At 42.1% G+C, this 18883-nt stretch overlaps 2 protein-coding genes across 3 annotated transcripts in view; one reads left to right on the top strand and one right to left on the bottom strand.

Moving 5' to 3' along the window:
- COL4A3 (collagen type IV alpha 3 chain) overlaps nucleotides 1–3936 on the bottom strand; it is a 133794-nt gene extending 129858 nt beyond the window's left edge. The window contains exons 1-2 of one of the 2 annotated variants that reach the window (XM_057551095.1): nucleotides 3864–3936; nucleotides 3559–3710 (exon numbers count right to left, since the gene is read on the bottom strand). In XM_057551095.1, coding sequence (XP_057407078.1) covers nucleotides 3559–3645 — 87 coding nt within the window. In that variant the 5' untranslated portion in view covers nucleotides 3646–3710; nucleotides 3864–3936. Of the gene's footprint in view, nucleotides 1–3558; nucleotides 3747–3863 lie in introns of those variants that run through there. The other variant, XM_057551096.1, reaches the window with a different exon arrangement.
- A 47-nt stretch (nucleotides 3937–3983) lies between these two features.
- Nucleotides 3984–18883, top strand: part of COL4A4 (collagen type IV alpha 4 chain) — a 140837-nt gene continuing 125937 nt past the window's right edge. Inside the window, exon 1 of the mRNA XM_057551094.1 lies at nucleotides 3984–4334. Within this exon, the coding sequence (XP_057407077.1) occupies nucleotides 4042–4334 (293 nt within the window). The 5' untranslated portion in view covers nucleotides 3984–4041. The remainder of the gene's footprint in view (nucleotides 4335–18883) is intronic.

The following is an 18883-nucleotide window of genomic DNA, read 5'->3' as shown; positions in this document are numbered from 1 at the left end:
ATTCCTAAAAAATTTAAAATATGCTTTCTCTTATAACCCTCTTTGAATTCCACGTAGGAATTCAAAATCTAGTTGTCACAATGGTACTTATACAAAGATATAAATTCCAACTTTGTAAGATGAAAGCACGGAAGCAAACTCGCTGCGTTTAGGCAGATGGAAAAATAAACTGCTTTATTTATGTAACTGGATACTATGTGGCAGCTCTCACATCTATATGTATATAAAAAAATCAAATCTCTATGTATCAACATGGATAAAATCCAAAAACATCATGCTGACTGATACAAGCAAGCTCCAATAGGCATGTATCATGTGAAACCATTTATTACATTTGAAGGACCACAAAACAATATTATTTATTTTTTATGGTTACTAACACACACACACGTACACACATATCCATGGAGTATAAATATAAAACCATGCATGGAAGAAGAGGCAAAGGATGTGTGTAGGACTTTCTGTATTTACCTATTATTTTCCTAAGGGGAGAAATGTGAGAACAAACAGGTCAAAACTTATTAATACTTGCTTAATCTCAGGGGTGGATAAATTGGAGCCTGTTACATTACTTTCTGTTTGTTTGAAATGTTTCTTAATTCAACTTAATTTTTTTTTTTTTTAGATTTAAAAACCAAATCAGTTGAGAAGCCTCCTCCCTAAATGCAGCCGTTATTCAGCTCCTGATACTTGTTCGCCATATTTCTGCCTTGTCTGGAATTTTAAGGCAAAAAGAGGAAGGATAAACCATGGTATCTCAAACCATGAATCTCACCTTCTCTAGATATCAGAGAAGGAGCCTTCCCTCTCACTCCTCTCTCAGACCTGTTGCCTGAGGCAACAGCAGAGTGCCTCCCAGTTTCAAGTTGATGAGCTGGGCCTGGTAATAGCTATAAAACCTGGGGATGTGCTCAACAGCCAGGCCTAGAACTGAATGCCTGCAGGCAAGCAGCAGAGGGATTTTACTCAGGGCTCTTCAGAGCAAATTGTGTGGGTGGACAGTTCCACCCCGCCCGAACTCAGAATAAGGGGTGAACAGCACTACTATTTCTTTGAGAAATGCTAACATAAAATCACAGGAATTTAGAGCAAAGTATGTCCTTAACTATGCAGCACAAAGATGATAAATATGATGTCCCAAAGACTACATTTAGCTCTCACTTATACAGAGTTTGTTCCTTCTGTAAAGTTTTAATTTTTTTCCTAACATTTAGAAATTGAGAGATTTCTCATGGCAACTAGATGACCAGCTTCTTTTCTGAAAAAGCTGGATTCTGGTATTACTGAGTCTGAATTCTAGAATGTCAACAATTAGTTGGCCCTGAAGACTGCCCCCTACCGCAAAGCCTCACTCAATTAACCTCACCTACTGGCCCCATGAGGGGTTTCAACTCCCTCATTTTACAGATGAGAAGACTGAGATTCAGAGAGGTCAAGAGCCTTGCCCAGCATCAGAGCTACCCCGTGGAGGGAGGCATGCTGGCACGGTGCCGACCAGTTATCAGTTAATTTGCTGTGATTCCATTTTTCTACACAATGAGGGTACACTTCATGATTTCCAATGACATCGTCTGCGTAACTGAGCAAAGTTTTAACAGAGACTTACTTCAAGTGCTGTTAAAAATAATATGAATGGATTAATTGTAGAATTAGCAGGAAGCCTCCAAGATTTGGCCAAACTCAAGACAGAGAAATTCTTATGTTAAAAAATAATAAGGGAATATGACAGTATAATTGAAAATTGGTATGACTAGGGGTCGAATGATTATGGAGGATCACTTTTTCAGGCTGATCTTTACCCGTGTATATTTCTTCCCCTCTTTCTCCACCCATCCCTAATTTCCCCTCTTCTTTGAACTCTAGAAGAATGTGCAAACCCTGCTCTGCAACTCTTCCCCAGCCCTTCCCACGACATACATACACTTCCTTTAGTTTTTTTTAGTTGTTGGATTTGTTCCTGGATTAATGCTGGTAGACATTCAATACTGACTTAGATGAGTTCTATCCATCATGCCCAGAAGTACTGAGCTACCTGGGCTGGGCATTCTTAGTCTATGCAAAGCACATTTTTGTTAGAACTACAACTACATGAAGAGATTACATGGATTATAAAATCCTTTAGAATATAAAACACTAAATAGCCTAAATGTAAATTGATAGGGGAATGGCTCAATTAACTTTGGCATACTCATATCGTGGAAAACTATACAATAATGCAATAGGGCAAAAAGAAAAGAGGTAGATCTATCTCAAATACTGTCATGGGGAGACCTGTAGGATGCAAAAGGATATATACAGTATAGGTATATGGTATGGATTATGTTAAAAAATACAAAACAAAACACATATTGTTTGTGGGTCCATATATGAATACGTAAATGCATAGAAAAATGTCTGAAAAGAAACACGAAGTGGTGAGAGTGGATATATTTCTTTAGACGGGGTGGGGTAAGGTATGGAGGTGATCAAAGGGGGTTTTAGCTTCACCTGTAATGTCATAATTTAAAATTTAACTTAAATGGAAAATACTTGGATTTCTTGTGACTGAAGGTTCGAAAAATATTTTAATGTTAACACATATTTATGTGACTATTAATTTCCAATCACAATCTTAATCATGAAATTTGAAAAACATCTGATCATTCTGGGAAACGAAACTTACACTGCATTGTCATCCCAGATTAAGTTTTCTGCGTAAAAGTCACAGAAGGCGGCTGAAAAGTTAAATTGCACTTTCACCAGTTAAAATCAAGTAAGTCAACTCTAGGAGTCATAGCAGTTTTGAGGACACTGATTTATCTTCGCAAAGAATAAGAAATATACAGGCGGATCTAAATGAATCCAGGATCTCTCAAATTTTGAATAGAAATCACAGCGACAGATTGTTTAATTTATCCTAACATGAGTTCCATTTGTAAGGTGCTATTAACTTTTCAGTGATGGCATTTGCTTTTCTCAACAAAACTGATGGAACACTTGAGGGCAAGTATTGACAAGGAGGAGAAACGAGCCCCAGGGTGGTCAGAGTTCAGTGTGAGGTGACATCTAGGAAGTGGCAGGGCTGGGACTCCAGCCCTCTGTCCTCTCTGCCAGGCCATGCTGCCTGCTCTGATTCACCAGCGTGACATCGCGTGTCTGTATATCCCGTGTTCTCAAGCGCTCATCCCTGGCGATTATCTATCTTTCCACATCGCTCTATATACCTGCCTGCATATCTATCTATCTATCATCTATCTATCTATCTATCTATCATCTGTCTACCTATCTACCTACCTACCTACCTCCTTACCTATCTACCTCTGGAGGGCTTTCTCCATCCCTGACCCCTAGGGAGCCCTCCAAGCCTCCTCCTCGCCCCTTCCTCCAGCCTCGCACATGCCACCTGTTCCCGTGCATCCCCGCTTGCCCCCGTCCCCACGCTGCCCCCCCACCCCAGGTGTCTGCTTGGCGCCCGCAGTCACCGCACCCACCAGCAGAGGGTGAAGGGCAGCGCCCCCGCGGCGGGGCCGGCCTGTCGGGGGACGCGGGGTGGGGGTCGCCTCGCCGCGCACTCACCTTGCCGGCAGTGGGCGCGGCCACCAGGAGCACCAGCTGGAGCAGAAGTAGCAGCGCCGGCGGCCTCGGCGCCGTCCCAGCGCGCATAGTGGGCGTCCACTCGGAGCCCCGGCGTGTGCAGGGACCCGCAGGCTCTCGGGCCACCGCGTGCCCTGCGCGGCGCGGGTGGAGGGGCCCGGCTGTGAAAGCTGGCCTGGCCAGCCCGCCTGGAGCGGGTTTTGTAGGGCTCAGCCTCCCCACCGAGGCTTCCAGGGAGGGAAGAAGCGGCTTAGGTCCCGCCCCCGTCCCCCTCCCCGCCGACTCACCGGGAGATGTCCCTCCGACCCAGGAAGCGTGCCAGGAGGCGAGAGAGGGCTGCGCGCCTGCGGCGCAGGTGGGCGCGGGGCCAGGGTAAGGGGGTAAGGAGGTGACGCTCCCAAGGTTCAGGGGCCTAGGCGGGGCGAGGGGCTGCGAGTCGGAGGTGGGGAATTTGCGGGGTGAGCGATGTGGAGGCGGCGGAGCACGGTGGAGGGAGTGGCCAGCGGCCCTGCTCAGATTAAGCGGGAGGCGCGCCGGGCGTCTGCACTCGCGCGGCCCCGCTCGCTCCGGCTCCCGGCCGCTGCCGTCTCGCCTCTTTCCCCTTCTCAACGCGTCTCCAATCCGGCAGCCGCCGGACCCGGCGGTGAGAGCGTGGGGAAGAGGCAGCCGAGCCGCCCGCGGAATTGGGCGCGGCGGGAAGTGCGCGCCGCGCGGGCGGGCGCAGAGATGGCTCCCGGGGCGGCGGGCGTCCCCACGAGGTAAGGCGCCCCCGACCCAGTCTGGTCGATGGCAGTCCCAGGGCCCGGGCCACCCGCCTGGGAGCGCGGGCGGTGGAGGGAGCGTGACATCCCAGGGTGGGGCGCGCGGGCTGGCGGGCGGGGCGGGGGAGCTGGGCTGGGGGGTCACCAGAAGAGAGCTTGTCTGGCTCCCGGCTTGTCTGCCTGGGCTTGAACTGGGCGCTGTGTGTTTTGATTAATTTGGAGGCTCGAGTTACCAGCCTGGCAGTCTGGGCACTCCGAAATGCCAAGAACAAGAGGCAGCTGAGGGTAAAGAGAAAGCCCATCCATTCTATTTTCTGTCGAGTTGAACTGGCTTTTTCACGTTAAATCTTATCTGCGGAAATGCAGGGAAAGCCAAGAGCCAACTTTGTCGGGGTGTCTCCCTCCTGAGAGGGCCCTTCTCGAAGGTGGCCTTGGACGCAAACGTGCAATATCTGGCTTGTTAGGGCACCGTCCTCAGAGCAGGGCTCGTGCCCTTTTCTTGTGCCACTGACCACATTGGATCTGATGAAGCATTTAGATCCTTCTTAGAATAATTCAGTTATCAGAATCAGTTTAACTTCGAATAAATTATCAAAGTATTAAAGTCATGATATAGTAACATAGGTGCATCATTATTATTGCATTAAATACCTAGATCTAACAGCAGATCTATTAAACAACTGTAATCTCAAAGTACTGATGACTGCAAAACTGAAATGTGATGTGAAAATACCAGTGGGTGCAAACTCTCAAGAACTAATACTGTTGTGGTTTGTTAGCTATTTTCATAACTGAAGGAAATGCTGAATTTCCAGGAAAGTTTAATGAAAATAGAGATGTAATATTTGTTCCCATCTAAGTTCACAGACCACCTGAATTCCATCTCCAGGTTAAGAACCCCTACTTTGGATCAGCGTTGCTGATGTAGTCGGTCATCACACCCCCAGTGTGAAATATGTGGTTTGGTCACTGATTGTGGAGAAACATTTGCTTGCAATTAGAATGTGTATTAGACCTATGTAGCTATGTAGGTAGGCGAAGCCCTGACAGCGAGTGAATGGAAACGCACACCCCCCTTTTTGGTTGTAGAGTGAATATTATAAACTTCCCTCTGGTTTTTTTTTTTTATATATAAATTTATTTATTTATTTTTGGCTGCGTTGGGTTTTCGTTGCTGTGCACGGGCTTTCTCTAGTTGCAGCAAGCGGGGGCTGCTCTTCATTGCAGTGCGCGGGCTTCTCATCATGGTGGCTTCTCTTGTTGCAGAGCATGGGCTCTAGAGTGCGGGCTCAGTAGTTGTGGCTCATGGGCTTAGTTGCTCCGCGGCATGTGGGATCTTCCTGGACCAGGGCTCGAACCTGTGTCCCCCTGCATTGGCAGGCGGATTCTTAACCACTGCACCACCAGGGAAGCCCCTTCCCTCTGTTTTTTATGCCAGTGTTTGTCAACTCTGGCTGTGTATTAGAATCTCCTAAGGAGCCTCTAAAAATCCTGAAACATCCCAAGCCAGTTACACTGGACTCCCCAGCAGTAGGACTCAGGTATCTGTATTTAAAGCTCTCTGGAGATTCCCATATGCAACCAAATTTGAGAGCCACTGTTTTCCATGCATAGTTCAGTTAGTTGCATTGAATCAGGGACTCTTCTTAGTAGAATAATAAAAAGGACATGTATTAAACTCTTTATTAAGACGTATGAGTGCCCAGACCACAGATGTTGCTGTGTGGTATATAGTAGCTTCTCGCCATTGATAGGGAGGGTTCTTATGGAACCTTCCCCTGCCATCCTTGTTAGATAGGACATCAGGTGCTCTGTTGATAAAATAACAGTGTCCAAGAATTCTGAGGCATATGACAATCTTGCATGAACTGACATTACTTCCTGGACAAAAAAAAAAAAAAAACAACCCTCAATGCTAGAGTTAAATTCTCCTTCTTTTTGCTGAATTCCAGAAGATTTTTTAATTTGGATTTCAATTGCTTTTTCCCGAAACCAAGTCATTTTGACAGAAGTCCAGGCTTGGCTTTATCGACTTTAGAAAGGGGAGGCAGCAGTCAACTGCAAATCACTTCTAACACTGCAAAAGAGCAGGAAAGAAACTTGTGATGTAACCACAGCGAGGAGGAAGCAGTGGTTAAGAGTATGGTCTCTGGAGTAGATTCTAGATTTTGAATCTTTTCCACACTTAACTAATGGGGCTTGGGGTCTTCTCTTCTATAAAGCGGGCATAATCAGGGTACCTACCTCAAAGAACTGTAGGAATCTAATTCAGTAATCCATTAGAAGTCCTTTGTCCAGGGTCTTCGTAAAACAATCACATACTGGAATCTGTTTCTCCAGTTTTGTAAAGGAAGCTGATGAGAAATAGTGGCACAGGGTAGAGATGCTTTTCTCAGCTCAGCAGTAAAGTGGCAAGAGTCAAGCATACTCCACCAGCTCCCTTGAGGTCAACAGACTCCCAAGGCATCTAGAACCTTGCTGCTTGGCATCCCTGGGAGCAGCAGGTTTGGCATCCTGGAGAGCTGGTTAGAAATGCAGAAGGAATCTCAGGCACCACCCCAGACCCACTGAATTAGAGCCTGCATTCACCAAGGTCTCCAGGTGATTCAAACGTGTGTTAAACTTTGAGAAGTGGCTTGCCTATGAGCCAGATTTAACCAAACCCATTCCTCACCTCCCCACATATATACACTCTGCTTTAGTACAATGTTGGTATGCTCACTAGGTGTTAATTAACCAGAATTTTTCATTTTTAAAAAACAGTCTTAGAGTCAAGAGAGTTTCCCAGTTGGTTCTTGAAATGTGATAAAACTAAAGGGAAGTGAGGACGGTTCTCTTTTTGTAAGTACAAAGGACACACAAATCTCTGCTTTTGATTTGGTGCCAGTTAAGGGTTTTGAACAAAGTGAAATGGTAATGGCCTTTGACAAGCCCTGTCTTATTGTTTTTGCCCCCTTTTCATAATCACAATATCATGTCTGTTTTCTGCACAGTGCTTAAATATGTAGTGTTTGCTTCCCTACTTTTGAAGGCTGACTCTAATAGGACAGTGGACTTTTTGGTGTTCTTTAATGTTATTGAATGAATGAATGAATGAAGTTGTTTACTATTCGCTGAATGAATGAAGCTGGATGACTTGACACATTCACTCAGGATTCATACCCAGGTCTGATTTCTTCCGAAGTTTATGATCTTTCTATAGCCTTCCCTGTGTAGGGATGTGCCTCAGCTTTTTTTTTTTTTTTTTTTTTAAGAAATTCACGTTCTTTCTTTCTTTCTTTCTTTATGACTGTGTTGAGTCTTAGCTTCTGTGTGAGGGCCCTCTCTAGCTGCGGCAAGTGGGGACCACTTTTCATTGCGGCCTCTCTTGTTGCGGAGCACAGGCTCCAGACGCGCAGGCTCAGTAGTTGTGGCTCACGGGCCTAGTCACTCCACGGCATGTGGGATCTTCCCAGACCAGGGCTCGAACCCGTGTCCCCTGCATTGGCAGGCGGATTCTCAACCACTGCGCCAGCAGGGAAGCCCATGCCTCAGCTTTTGATGTGATGTACTTTGCCAGGCTGCCTGTAGCTCCTCCTTTAATCTTTTTAAAAGGTTAAATTTAATCTTAATTAAATTTTAAATTAATCTTTTTTTTTTAACTTCATCTCCCCACTTAGTCATCTCTCTTCTTTCAAGAACCTTCTCTTTTTCAACACCTCTAAAACAATTAGACTCGGGTTCTTTTACAATCTCGGAGTCATTTTCAACTCTCGCCATTACATCTCCAGATTCTTTCTCCGCTTTTCTAAGATCATGGCCCCTGTCCCAGCGCCTGCACTTACCATCTGTGGATTATGGCAGCCTTCTAGCTAGTCCCCTGCAGATTCTTTCCTTTGAAATTCACCTTCTATGTTATTGTCAGAATAAAAGTTCACATTGTATCAGAAAGAAAAGGTTACTTTGGGGGCAGTTACAAACAACCCCCATATTTCAGAGGCTTAACATAACAAGATTTTCCTTCTCCATTTACACTAGGTATTCATCACAGGGTGTGGGGAGGTGAGAAAGGGGGAGGGGACTCTGCTTATCATAACTACTCAGGAACCTCCTGGAAATTCCCACTCAACGTAGTTTTCTCTGATCTCCTCCAAAGGGGGAGAGAATGCGGCAAATCAAAAACTGCTCTAACAGCTGCCACCTGGGTGTGACACTCGATGCATCTACTTCACATCTCATTGACCAAAGTGGTCACTTCATTTTGAAAGTGATGGGGAAATAATCTACCACATGCCTGAAAGAGCGCTGGAAATATTTGATGAATGTTAGTAATGCTCATCACATACATCGTGTAACTCGCTTATTTTAAAACTTCCAGAAGCTCCTCTTTTTCTTTACAGCTTATTTCACACTTATTAGGATAGAATAGAGTGGTCCAAAGTCAACTTTGAAAAATCTCCTGTGTCACCCCATACTTCTCAAGTTCACTCTACAGCCTTCTTTACCTCACACCTTTGTACTTGCCATTCCCTCCACCTTGAGGGACCTCCCTTTTGGTCTGTCTGGTGCAACCCTTGCATTTTGAGACCTAGATCAAAGGTCAAAGATCATGGTCTCTGTGAAGACCTTTGTCCAGACCTTTATTATATATCAGAGAAACAGTGTCATGTATTTTACTTTTCCGCACTACAAGGCCTTTGAGGGCAGGTACAGAGACTAATATTTTTTAATATAGTAACTGCGGCATTTAAAAATAAATTTATTGAGGTTTAATTTATGTGCCAAAATCTGTACCTAGTTAAAGTACACAATTCATGGAGTTTCACAGATGCATACACCCTGTGAAATCAATAGCATGATCCTGATACAGAGCTTTTCGATCACTCCCCGAAATTTCCTCCTGTCCCGTTTCAGTCCATCTCTCGCTCCCTGTCTATTCCCAGGCAACCACTGATCTGCTTCCTGTCACTGTAGGTTGGTTGGCATTTTCTAGAATTTCATGTAAAAGGAGTCATACAGTGTGTACCCTTTGGTGTCTGGGTTCTTTGGCTCAACAGAACAATACTGAGATTGATCCACGTTATGTGTATCAGCAGTTTGTTCTGTTCTATAGCTGAGTAAAATTCCATTGTATGGACATCGCTTTTTTAAAGATCCATTTACCTCTTGGACATTTGAATTGTTTCCAGTTTGGGGCTACTAGAATACAGCTACTATGACTATTTTTGTACAAGGCTTTGTGTTGACATGTGTTTCCACTTCTCTTGAATAAATACCTAGGAGCGAAACGGCTGGACCATAGGGTAGATGTATATTTAATCATAAAAGAAAGAGTTTTCCAAAGTAGCTGTATCTTCATTCTCATCAGCAATGTATGAGAGTTCCAGTTCCTCCTTGTATTTTTGGTGCCTTCTTTTGGTATTGCCAGCTTTTTAAATTTTAGCTATTCAAATGGTTACACAGTGGCAGTTAAATGTGCTTTTGATTTCTCTAATAACTAAAGATGTTGAACATCTTTTCATGTACTTATTAACCATTCAGAGAACTTTTGTGAAGTGTCTGCTCAGCTCTATTCCCCATTTAAAAAATTGGTGGTTGTTCTTACTGTTGAGTCATAATAGCTACTTATATATTCTGGATACAAGATCTTTGCCAGATGTATATATTTTGAATATCTCTCCCATTCTGTGGCTTTTCATTTCCTTATTGGTGTCTTTTGAAGAGCAAATGTTTTTATTTTGATGAAGCTCGATTTATCAACCTTTTCCTTTTGGTTTGTGCTTTTCCTGTTATCTGAGAAATCTTCACCTATGCTAATGTTGCAAAGATTTCTTCTATGTTTTCTTCTTTTATAGTATTTTTACATTTAGATCCATGATCCATTTTGAGTTAATTTGGGAGTATGGCGTTAGGTAAGGATCTATTTTCTAACATTTTTTTCTGTATGGATATTGGGTTGTTCCAACACTATTTGTTGACTTTTTCTATTAAATTGCCTTGGCACCTTCATGGAAGGTCATTTGATCATCTCTGTTTGGGCCTTTTTGTTCTATTGATTTACACATCTCTTTTTTTTTTTACCAATACCATATTGTTCTTATTACTATAGCTTTATAGCAGACCTTGGACTCAGGTAATATAAGTCCTCCAACTTCATTGCTCTTTTTAAAAATAGCTATTGCTAGCCTAGTTCATTTGTATTTACATAAATATGTAATTTGCTTTGCTAATATTGTGTTAAGGAGTGTTGTATTTATGTTCATTAAAGATATTGGTCTGTAGTTTTCTTGTAATATCTTTGTTTGGTACCTGAGTAACACTAAGCTCATAAAATGAGTTGACCAACATTCTCTCTTCTATTTTCTGAAAGAGTGTGTGACGAATTGGTATTATTTCCATCTTAAATACTTGATAGAATTCACCAGTGAAGCCAACTGGTCCCGGAGTTTTCCTTGGGGAAGGTTTTTAACTACAAATTTAATTAATTATGAATTTAACTGTTATAGGGTTATTCAGATTTTCTATTGCTTCTTGTGCCAGTTTTGATAATTAGCATCTTTCATGAAATGTGTTCATTTCTTATACATTGCCAAATTTATTTGTCTATATATCTGTAATGGTTTCCTCTTTGTCATTTATGACATTGGTAATTTGTCAAGTTAATCTATTTTATTTACCTTTTCAAAAAAAACATAGAACCACTTTGGGTTTTATTGATTTCTCTCTATTGCTTGAGTATTTTCTCCTTTATTGATTTCCTCTTCTATCTTTATTATTTCCTACCTTTTACTTTAGGTTTAATTTGCTCTTCTTCTCTTAGTTTCCTAAGATCGGAACTTATAATTGATTTTAGACTTTTCTCTTTTCCTAATGTACACATTTATAGATCTAGTTTCTTTCTCTGCTCTGGGTAGGTTGTATCCCATAAGTTTTGATATGTTGTTTTCATTATCATTTAGTTCAAAATACTTGGGGTTACTTGGGGTGGATTAATTTCTAAATATTTTGAACTTTCCTATATGTTTTATTGTTGAGTTCTAATTTAATTCTCTGCAAGATTTTAGTCTTTTGAAATCTATTGAGACTTGTTTTATATTCTATTATATAATTAGTTTATCTTGGTGAACATACCATATCTACTTGAAAAGGATATGTACTCTGCGGTTGTTGGGTGTAGTGTTATATATAAATAAATTAGGGCAAGGTAGTTGATAGTTCAGACCTTCTGTGTCTTGACTCATATTTTCTACCTTGTTCTATCAATTACCAAGAGAAGAGTTAGTCTCCAACTATGTTTGAGAATTTATTTATTTCTCCCTTTAGTTTTTTAGTTTTTGCTTCAGGTATTTTGAAATTCTGCTCTTAAGCCCATATGTTTGTAATATTTATGGAGTTCTGATATATTAACTTTTTGATCATTATTGTCACTTTCCATCTTGAGGTCTATGTTATGTGCTATTAATATAGCTCGTCCACCTTCTGAGATGGCCCTCTGTCTGTGGAATGTGTTTCTCTGTAAATAAATCCACTTGTTACCTTAAAAAAATATATATAGCTCATCTGCTTTCCTTATGCTTACGGTTTGTGTGGTGTATCTTTTTTCAGCCTTTTGTTTTCAATCTATTTGTGTCTTTTAATTTAAATTGTGTATCTTGTAGGCAGCATATACTTGGATTTTTCTTTCTTCTATTTTAAATCCAATGCCTTGCCTTTAAATAGGAGTTTTTAGTGCATTTTCATGTAGTTGCTATAGCTGTTTTTAGGTCTGCCATCTCTCCATTTACTTTTTATCTGTCTCATCTGTTTTTTGTTCCTTTTCTTCTTCCTAGCATTGTTTTGTGTTAATCAAATATTTTTTAGTGTTCCATTTATATATTTTTTGACTTCTAGTTATATCTCTCTGCATTATTGTTAGTGGTTACTTTAGTGATTATAATATGCATCTTTAACTTTACCCAATCTTCTTAAAAGTAATATTGAATTTTTGAATTCAGTTGAATTCAAATTGAATTCAGTATTCAGTAAGTTGAAAATTTGATTTATTGAATATTGAGTTCAGGTAAATCAAATTCACTTTTGTATCCATAGTGCCTAGTGCCTAGCATGGCATTTGATACAAAATGGGAGACTGACATATATTGACAGATATTTCTTGAATGAATAATAATCATAGGTGTTTTTTATGTTGTATCAAAGGTATATGGAGATGATTCCAAAAAATTTTTGTTTGGTTAATGCCAGGCTACTTAATAGAAAATCACTTTAAATTTTAACTGTTACTACATATTTAGTGGATTTGAATTTACAAATCCTGTAATTTTCTTATGTATTTAAGATTCTATGTATTATTTTGTTTCATTCCCATATGTGTAAAGTTGTAGTTGTAAAAATTTAACATAGACCTCTTCTTATCCTTAATTTCTGAAGTTTCAAAAAATTCTCATATTCAAATTTTAGTGGGGAAGTAATCTTACTTTAATAATGGAATTCTTTATGGTTCTGTGAAACTTCCAACCACTGATTGTCTTGGCCATTCTGCCCACATGACATCCGTATCCAGTACACAGCACATTCTCTAGGCTTTGCTCAGTTATTTTCCGATGTGTAAATTTGACACTGAAACACTGACTGTGTTTTATGGTCTGTAGCAGACTATGGGATGGCATAGTTCTGAAGCCCAGGTTTGAGGGATGCCCTTGAATCTTTCATTAGGTTCCAGAGTGGCAGAAGCATTCCTAGAGGAGTCTAGCTCCAGGTTGTCCTATAGGGAAGAAGCCACTAGGAGACTCAGTCTCTAGAACCAACTCCTGCTGGAAGCAAGGCAAACAGGGGTGGGCACAAGACAGGATGCAGCCACGAGGAAAAGCAGGTGGTTAAGCTCTCCTTAGAAAGGGCCCAAGATTCACACGAATTCAGTGCTCCTTCCCCACCAAGACAAAGCTTTTCTCCTCTCTTGGAACCAATTGCACACCTGCCCCAGTATTTCTGTTTAACCTTAAAAGTTCATTTGAACACTTTTGTGAAATCTCTCTCTCTCTCTCTCTTTTTTTTTTTTTTGGCTTGCATAGCTGCCTGAAATGCTTTAACTTTCCTATAATCTAGTTAGAAATGGTGCCTTTAAGATCTCCAACTGTCCTATAGGAGTTTCTAGAGTTGAAATTCCAAACATAAAGACCTTCACAGGAGAACTCTAGTTTTCTGGGATTCACTGGAAACTGAATGTCTATGTATCATAGTGCGCTGTTGCATTTATAAATGTCTTTCCCTGCTACTACTATATTGAAGGCTAAAGTTGTTCTTTCCGGAGATGAATTCCCCCGAAACTTACCCATGAATTTTCATGAATTTTGAAGCTGTGCAGTGTAGTGGTTAATAAGGGAAGCTTTAGAAATGTCTCATACTAACTGTCATTATTTGTAAAAGGACCTAGTCATATTACTTACCTTATGGGGTTATTGTGAGGATTGAAGACCTGTGTTAAACCTTTAGCACAGGGCTTAGCATATAAGTTGCCTGCTGAAAATGCCGCTTATTATAATTTCTTATGGCGAGGAAGATGATGATGGTGATGGAGAAGAGGAGGAGGAGGAAGAGGAGGAGGAGGGGAAGGGCGGGGAGGGAAGGGAGCCCAGCAGCAGTGCTGGGCACGGCAGAAGGAGCTAGCTCTCTGGTTGATTAAACCGGATCCTGACCTTTTCCTAAGTGTCCTCTCAGAGTCCAGTTAACTCTGATTCTGACTGGACTTGTCCTCCTGTATACCTTCTTCTACACTAACTGAAGAGTCATCCCTCTCGATAACTTCTCCTGACGTTATAAAAGGTACTTTAGGAGAGACTGTCACAGCTTATTTCTCCTTCTCATTTGCCCAGATCTTCCTTCCTTCCCAGATCAAGTGTTGCCCCCCTCCTGAGGTCTGCCAGGCTTGCCCCAGTTCCCAGTTTTCTAACCCTTCTCTAATTTATTGGGAGCTCGTTTTGCCTGCATGGCAAATTAGGAAGGAAGGAAATAAACATTTATTGAGCTGCTACCACATGCCAGAGACTGCTAGGCACGGATTGTGACTCATGTAATTCTCTCAAGCATTAATTTTACATGCTGAGAAATCAAGAGCTCAGGGTGGGTACAAACTTGCTCAGGGTTATACTGGTAAGTGATCAAGATCTGAACACAAGTCTTTGTAACTCTACAGTCCTGCTTTCAATCCCTCACCACGAGACCACAAGGTACCAGGAGAAGAAGGCAGTGGGTCTCTAGGGAGGAGGGAAGAAGTCATCAAAAGCAAATGCCAGCCTTTCAGTACGTTGGTTGGGGGTGGGCACTTCCCAGTGGAATCAAGGGGTGTTACTGCCAGAGCTTACCCCAAAGGCAGCTCTCAGAGGTCTGAAAGGTGTAGGGAATCCAGAGTCGCTCCACCCCTGCCCTGCAGGTAAAATCACAGACCAAGAATAACCTGGGGGAGTAGTGCTTTTGACAAGAGACATCTAGCATTCTGAGTTAAGAATGTCATTCTTAACTTGGAGGTAAAGGGAACATCTGGTTTTGAAAATCAGTTGTGTATTTGTGGAACCTATATCACCTCCACGTGTTTCCCATGTGGTGACTTTATGAAGATGGTTGTCAAATGTTCTGTTGGTTTTGGGAGGAGACCTCATGGAGAAAAATGATAATAAAAGCCTATATTGGCAGAATGGTAGATTAGCTGAGATATGGTCCATTTGGCCCTGGACTAGCAAAGTCAACTCCAAGGTCAACTGAGGACTGTGCAGCGCTCTCAAACAATTCAGCTGAACCTAGAGGGAAGGCAAGGCGGGGGCAAGCTTGGCCGGAATCCAGCAACATTCTGGATTGGAACTCACGTTGGAACTTAGAGATATTCTCAAGAATTTCCCTGAGTAGTTCTCAAGTTTCTCCTGGTTCCTCCTCAGGGAACATGATGCTCCAGCCACATTGCAGTAGTCCATGGACCACACAGATTCGTGACTTGCTTTAAAAACCTTGTGATGTTTGACGGGATTGACTGTTTTCGCTAAAAAGCTGAGATCAACCTGAAGGCTTTGAAAGTCTGCAGGTCGAGTCAACCCAAAGATACGGGGTTTTAGAAAGTAACCAACTTAGATGTTGGGAAAAGGTCAGGTGATCCTTAACAGGGAAAGCGTAAGCCTCAAAGTAGATATCCAGCCACCAGGCATGCCATTCTTTTTCTGGGAGCGTTTTTCTAACCCCTGAGGCCCCTTGCTTATATCTTTACAAAAGCTGAGCCTTTAGGAATTCTATATTGGAAAGATAAAGGTATATAAAAATAGGTGTTCAGACCGTCCAAAAAATTTAGCCTTGGAAAGAGAGTCTTCAGATAGCTCAGTGTCAGAAAGTCAAAGGAAAGACCGTGTAGTCATTGAGTTAATAAGAAATGATTTCCCTGAAAGAACAGATATTGTTAAAAAGAGCTCAGACACTTAATGTTACTTGGGAAAAGAAAAGACATTATATTTCTGCTACCTTTTGTGACTGGAAGATTCCACTCCTCAGTCTCCTGTTTATCTGGTCCTCCAATCTTGGCCATTGCCCCCCGCCCATCCCCCAATTGATGAGAACTCCAGCACGGTGTATTTCTTTTTTCTTTTTAATTTTTATTTATTTATTTATTTATTTTTGGCTGTGTTGGGTCTTCGTTTCTGTGCGAGGGCTTTCTCTAGTTGCGGCGAGCGGGGGCCACTCTTCATCGTAGTGCGCGGGCCTCACTGTCGCGGCCTCTCTTGTTGCAGAGCACAGGCTCCAGATGCGCAGGCTCAGTAGTTGTGGCTCACGGGCTTAGTTGCTCCGCGGCATGTGGGATCTTCCCAGACCAGGGCTCGAACCCGTGTCCCCTGCATTGGCAGGCAGATTCTCAACCACTGCGCCACTAGGGAAGCCCAAGCACGGTATATTTGTATTCAAGATTGGGTTGCAGAGAAAACAAATTCCCTATGGTAAGAGAATGATTTGGAAGATCTCAGATCCTGTTCCCAGACCTAGCCTTTGGAAAACTTTGGGCACAAACTCCTAAGGAGTCCCAGGGGAATTGGAGTCCAGGAATTTTCATAAAGTAGTGAAGAAAAAAAAATAATCCCAGGGAGGTGGAGGAAGAGAACACAATATCTGCTGGATATGCATGCTAGAAATTACTGATATAAATACACTGCTGGGCAAGAGCCTATGGACTTGGTCAGTGAGGGAGACGGAGGTCAAAGGCCCAGGGCACGGGCGTTCAGCTTCCCTGTTGGGGGTGGGTGGCTTCAAATGAGCTCCCTGAGGTATGTCGCAGCCTTGGGATCAGCTGTGATGAGGACAGTGGTTTTTATCGGACTCAGCTGCTCAGGTCAATTCGCTCAAGAAAAGGGAATTGACTGCAAGACTGCGTCAGGAATTGGGGGGGCTCTCGGGAAGGAGCTGGTTTTTTCATCCTCTCATGAGACCATCTGTCTTCCTCTTTTTGCGTTTTCCTCTCTTGGAAACAGCTTTTTCTGATTACTTAGCTTATCTGTTTCCTCTAAACTCAGGCTTGCACTTGGCCTTGACTTGTCCCAGTTTTCTAACGCCTGGCTGTACTTCAGGATGCACTGGATGCGTCCTTCCTCCCTCATCTCCCTTTCTTCTCTCAGTGTCCTAATTTCAGAGGACTGGTTCAGATGTTTTTGTACCATCCTCTGGCCCAGAGTTCTGTGTTACCAAGCCAAGCTCTGGGTTGGGTCAAGTTTGATTATTCCCCAACTTTCCATGTGCCTGGGGAGATGGAATCAGGTGATGAAAACCTGGTCATCCCCCCAATTAGGAGCCAAAGGTGGGAACTCAGGGGGCTCTGATACAGCACTCCATAGCACTCAACACTCCCTTCTTGAGAATAACAGTTGGCAGAATAAAGCATACCCTTTGAAAGGTACAGAAGTTTTGAAGAAGTTTCCAGGGTAGGCATTCTCCCAAAGCTGTTGTTTGCATATGTTTTAGTGGCATTGCATTTGGGTTGTTTAGGCTTTTTTTTTGATAGACTCCAATTAGAAACATACTGTCTTGGCCACTCCTATGTGATGACAGCCTTTTGTTTATGAGAAGATAGGTTAGAGGGATGCTGTTCTGAGTGATGGGGTGTTTTTATTTGGTGTCATCAAAAGCATGGTTGAGACCAAAGGTTTTTTGCTCTTAACACAGGCAGTTGCAACAAAGGAAATCCTCGTAGACTGTTGTGGGTACCATGTGTGACAGCCTTTTGGGAACTGTAGAGTGCTGTACACACCGCTGTTCACGGTGTCCAGCTGACAGCCAGATGGGCCTTTACTTAGCTGTGACCTAGGAGCTGCACCCTAGGCTGGAGAACAGTCCTAAAGTCTCTGCGACTCCTCTGTAGCTTTGTTTTCAGGCTAGACAGATGCGTGGGGTGAGCAAGTAGTCATGTTAGGCTTGCTCTAGGTAAAACGGTGAACAAGGCAGTGGTTTTCCTTTTTGCAGCTCGTCTAGTGCAGAGAGCCCCAAACTGAGGTATGTGTACCCTTGGGAGACCAAAAGATTCTTACAAGTTATGCAAGCAGCTTGGACAAGTAATTAAAGGAATTAATTTCTCAACTGTTACAGATATTCTTTCTTCGGATAGTTCTCTCTGAAAATGGGCCTTTGGGCTAGGTTCTCACCACCCCTTTCACAACCGTCCTTCTACTTTTCAAAAGAAAGGCATACCTCCACCCCATCCCTCTGCCCCATCCATCCCAAATGTTACCAGCCTGCTTTGTCCAGACTGTTTGTGGGGCCGGATGAAGGGTGTTGAGAACAGAAGACATCTACCTTCTGGGCTGCACATCCCCTGGGCCAGCTGGTTTCCCACTTTCTGTTTTCATCACGATTGAAGGAAAACTCTATCAACTGATAGATCTTTCAGAATGATTCTTGATGATAAATTCTATATTGCTTTTCATATACAACTCAAGAGAAGTTCTCAGAATTGAGTGACATTTGTGTTACAAATTCCTTCCATTCACAACTTCTGAACTTTGTGAATAAGTTTTATTAGGCTTTACCGCTTTAAAAATTAAAATGGAAGTAACATTGTTGCTGAACCTGTCTCATTCCAGTAAGAAGTATTATTACTCTAGGGCTAAATAAACTAATTGAGAAACGAAAAAGCCCACTTCATTCATTGCCTATGACATTTCCAATATAATTTCACTTTTAATGTTTAGTAATTGTTTATAAAGATTTAAATTTATTTATGTTTTTGATGAATCATATACTACTAATAATCATAACAATAAGTCAATCCAGGAGAAAAATCTTTTTTAAGATTCAGAGATTTGTGATCATAAGAAATTTAAAAAATATCGAATTTATATATATTTTTGTTGCAGAGAAATGTGGGGTTATCAATATGATTTTCAAGTATAAAATTATATTGCACAAGGATATATGTGGGGGAGTGGAATGTCAATACAAAATCATGAAGAAAAATAATGTTAAAAACCGTGTACATGTATTTTATACTGATGATGGTGAAAATCAGGTTGCCTGGCATTGTGATGTATTGGCTACAGCTAACATAGTGCTGC

Source organism: Balaenoptera acutorostrata, chromosome 8, assembly GCF_949987535.1.
Source record: "Balaenoptera acutorostrata chromosome 8, mBalAcu1.1, whole genome shotgun sequence".
NCBI lineage: Eukaryota > Metazoa > Chordata > Mammalia > Artiodactyla > Balaenopteridae > Balaenoptera > Balaenoptera acutorostrata.
The sequence above is the reverse complement of the archived record's forward strand: the minus strand, read 5'-3'. Positions and strand labels throughout refer to the sequence as shown.